The 3,155-nt window shown below is 38.3% G+C and overlaps 2 protein-coding genes across 4 annotated transcripts in view; one reads left to right on the forward strand and one right to left on the reverse strand.

Moving 5' to 3' along the window:
• LOC106869427 (proteasome assembly chaperone 3) overlaps positions 1-1,698 on the reverse strand; it is a 10,305-nt gene extending 8,607 nt beyond the window's left edge. Inside the window, exon 1 of the mRNA XM_014915159.2 lies at positions 1,504-1,698. Within this exon, the coding sequence (XP_014770645.2) occupies positions 1,504-1,683 (180 nt within the window). The 5' untranslated portion in view covers positions 1,684-1,698. The remainder of the gene's footprint in view (positions 1-1,503) is intronic.
• LOC106869432 (CAP-Gly domain-containing linker protein 3) overlaps positions 1-3,155 on the forward strand; it is a 97,359-nt gene that overhangs the window by 4,309 nt on the left and 89,895 nt on the right. For 2 of the 3 annotated variants that reach the window (XM_014915174.2, XM_014915176.2), the window contains exon 1: positions 2,307-2,434. The exons of the other annotated variant lie outside the window; for it this stretch is intronic. The gene's annotated coding sequence lies outside the window, so the exon portion shown is untranslated. Of the gene's footprint in view, positions 1-2,306; positions 2,435-3,155 lie in introns of those variants that run through there. 3 annotated transcript variants of the gene reach the window in all.

A 3,155-nucleotide genomic window follows, 5' to 3' on the forward strand; every position in this document is an offset into this window, starting at 1 on the left:
TAGCATTGATCACAAGAACAATAAGATTATTCTTTTTGGTGGGAGGGGAGGGAGTGGGCTTCAGAAAAATGAAATACAAAACAAAACAGCAAAGAAGAAACAATGGTGGTGGTGGGGATTGCATAAGAGTGAAGACTATAATAAATGCATGTTCATAAATGATAAATAACAATGGTAATATAGAACAATAGAACAAGGCGGTGAGCTGGCAGAAACGTTAGCACGCTGGGCTAAATGCTTGGCAGTAGCTCGTCTGTCTTTATGTTCTGAGTTCAAATTATGCCGAGGTCGACTTTGCCTTTCATCCTTTCCGGATCGATAAATTAAGTACCAGTTGCACACTGAGATTGATCTAATCGACTGCAACCCCCCACCCTAACTTCCCAAAAATTTCAGGCCTTGTGCCTAGAGTACAAAAGAATATAGAACAATAGCTAGCAACAATAAGGGATCCCCTGCCTAAGGGACGAGTGAGTTATTACGACTTAACTAACAACGTGGATAATCTCAGAAGCTTTTAACCGTGAAATGATAATAAACAATGACGAAAATTGTAAATTTACTTCATACATTGCAAGTTTCTTGTGCTTAATGAGATCTAAATGAATTTTCTATATCAGGTTGAGCAACTGCGTGGATTCTACACAGTCGATCGACCTGCTAGAAACAGCAGAAAACTACTCGTGTCTCATTTTATTGTTAACTATGTTACCTCACCGAAACCCCCTAAACTTTAATGCTACCTTCGACATGCCCGGCGCCTCCTTAGAGGCGGTACCCTCTGCGTTTGATTTGAGAACCTCTAGTTTAGTTGAACAAATTGATTCCAGTACTTATTCTATCGGTATCTTTGGCCGAGCTGTTAAGTTACAGGGACGTAAACAAAACCATCACCAGTTATCAAACACACACATATTCATATACGACGGGGTTTTTTTCAGCTTCCGTCTATCAAATCCAATGACAAGGTATTCATCGATCCGGGGTTGTTGGACGCAGGACAGCACCCGGAACCATTTAGTTGGCCAGCGCCTATATACTTTAACTTTGTGTTCCTTCTGTTGTGTTTGTAAATAATGCTATATCGTTGGCATATACGAAATGGAGACAGTTCTTCGTGGTATAATGGCTGGACAGATGGTTTCCTTTCATTGTTTCTTTTCCATTATACGTACAGATAATTCATGTGAAATATATGTAACGGTAGTTCGTCCGTTTTTGCATTCCGAGTTCAAATTCCGCCGAGATTGACTTTGCTTTTCATCCTTGAGCACTGGTGGGGAGCTCGATGTCTCCGACTAGCCTCATTCGTTCAAATTTCAAAAGCTTGTGCTCGTGGTACGAAGCATTACGTTGTTTATAAACACGCGGTGTTCGATACGGTTGCTCCATTGATGTTAAATATGAAGATAGAATAGAGACAGAGAGAAGATGAAAGTTATGGAGAAGGATGCTGCGGTGGAGAACCACGTCTGGTGAAAATAACAAAGACCAGAGACGTACCTGTTTGGAGTGAACTGGGAAAGTTTCGGTCGGACCGGCGCCAAATGATGTGGGAGCCGCCATTACAAGAGAGGAGCCTTCTTTCGTCACTTCCGGTTGCTGAACCGGGAGAGTGAAAAATAACCGACAAATAGAGAAGAATTCTATGGTAGGCCGACGCCGTAACAATATTATTCGCATTATAATATAAAGAAACTATTTTATGACTCCATCCAACAAGACAATTACTTCCAGGGAGGCCAGAAAAGTCGCTTCAAAGATATTCTAAAAGCCTTCAGCATAAGCCATAACAGACTGGATATTATTGTTCAGGACAGGCAAGAAAAAACATAGAGGTCTGCTGCCTGCTGATGCAATATCATTTTGGAAATCAAAGAGAAAGAGGACAACTACGGACAACCGTTTCTAAACCTTCGACTTCTATATCCAGATTCTAAATTCACATTTATATAAATAATAATTAGTATATTTGGTTTTGTAGATAAATACCTAAGTGAGAATCTGGATAAGCTAGTATTTCCAAGAAAAAAAAATCAACCTGCTGATTCGCACAATCTGTAAGCAGAACAGTTAAAATATGCAAAACTTTTCTCAAGTCTCGGCGAAAAGTTCTTCGTCACTTTTGTTCTACCATACATAATCCTCCAATCATTATCCTCTCCGCCGTCGCCTACATAATAACGCATATTCGTGCGTGTGGGAGTGTGTTACTATGTGTGTATATGTGTGTGTGTGTTCGCGTTTATTAAAGTGTATGTGTAGATGTGTGTATATGTATGTATGTGTACGTATATATATGTGTATGTGTGTGTGCGTGTGAAAGTAGTTTTCGCCAGTTTCTCTTCCCTTCTATAAAAGTTTGGTATGGAGCTTCTCTCGTCTTCTGTTATTACACACAGGATGTTTTACTATCACCTCCGACTTTAACTTGGTACGTAAAAATATACGCACATACATATATATATATATATATGTATATATATATATGTGTATATATATATATGTGTGTGTTTATAATGTGTATGTATGTATGTATATAATCGTTTTGATGAGCGAAACTTTGAAACTTTTTCTGAATGTAATTGAGTTCAATAATTAATTAATGTTGTTGTTATTTAACCCCAGGTAATGTTTTAGCCTTGATCGAGCTGACCTATGATCAATCATTCCCAAACCATGACCATCCCGCAATTTTTGTATGTATGTATACATACATATATAAATATATATACATATATATATGTATGTATGTATGTATATACCAAGGACTACATCGTTCAATGTGTCCTTCCTTTATTATAACGGTAGAGTGTGATTCGACTTGAGATTTGACTGCTATTTCCAGTAAGACGAGAGTGGTTTTTGATAAATGTTCTTTGAAGAAACTTCTAACCGAATTTTTTTTTTTTTGCTTCAGTTTGATCTCCCCTCCCCTTCCCTGATTCTCTCTCTCTCTCTCTCTCTCTCTCTCTTTGACTTTCTTTGTCTCTCTTTCACTTTCTTTGTCTCTCTCTCTCTCTCTCTGACTTTCTTTGTCTCTCTCTCTCCCTCTCTTTCTCTCAAAGACCAAAAAGGTGTTTGCGCCTCTTTCAAAACTAATTTCCAACTGTCATATTCTTCACTCTATGTATGTCACTATATGTAATATGCAC

Source organism: Octopus bimaculoides, chromosome 19, assembly GCF_001194135.2.
Source record: "Octopus bimaculoides isolate UCB-OBI-ISO-001 chromosome 19, ASM119413v2, whole genome shotgun sequence".
NCBI lineage: Eukaryota > Metazoa > Mollusca > Cephalopoda > Octopoda > Octopodidae > Octopus > Octopus bimaculoides.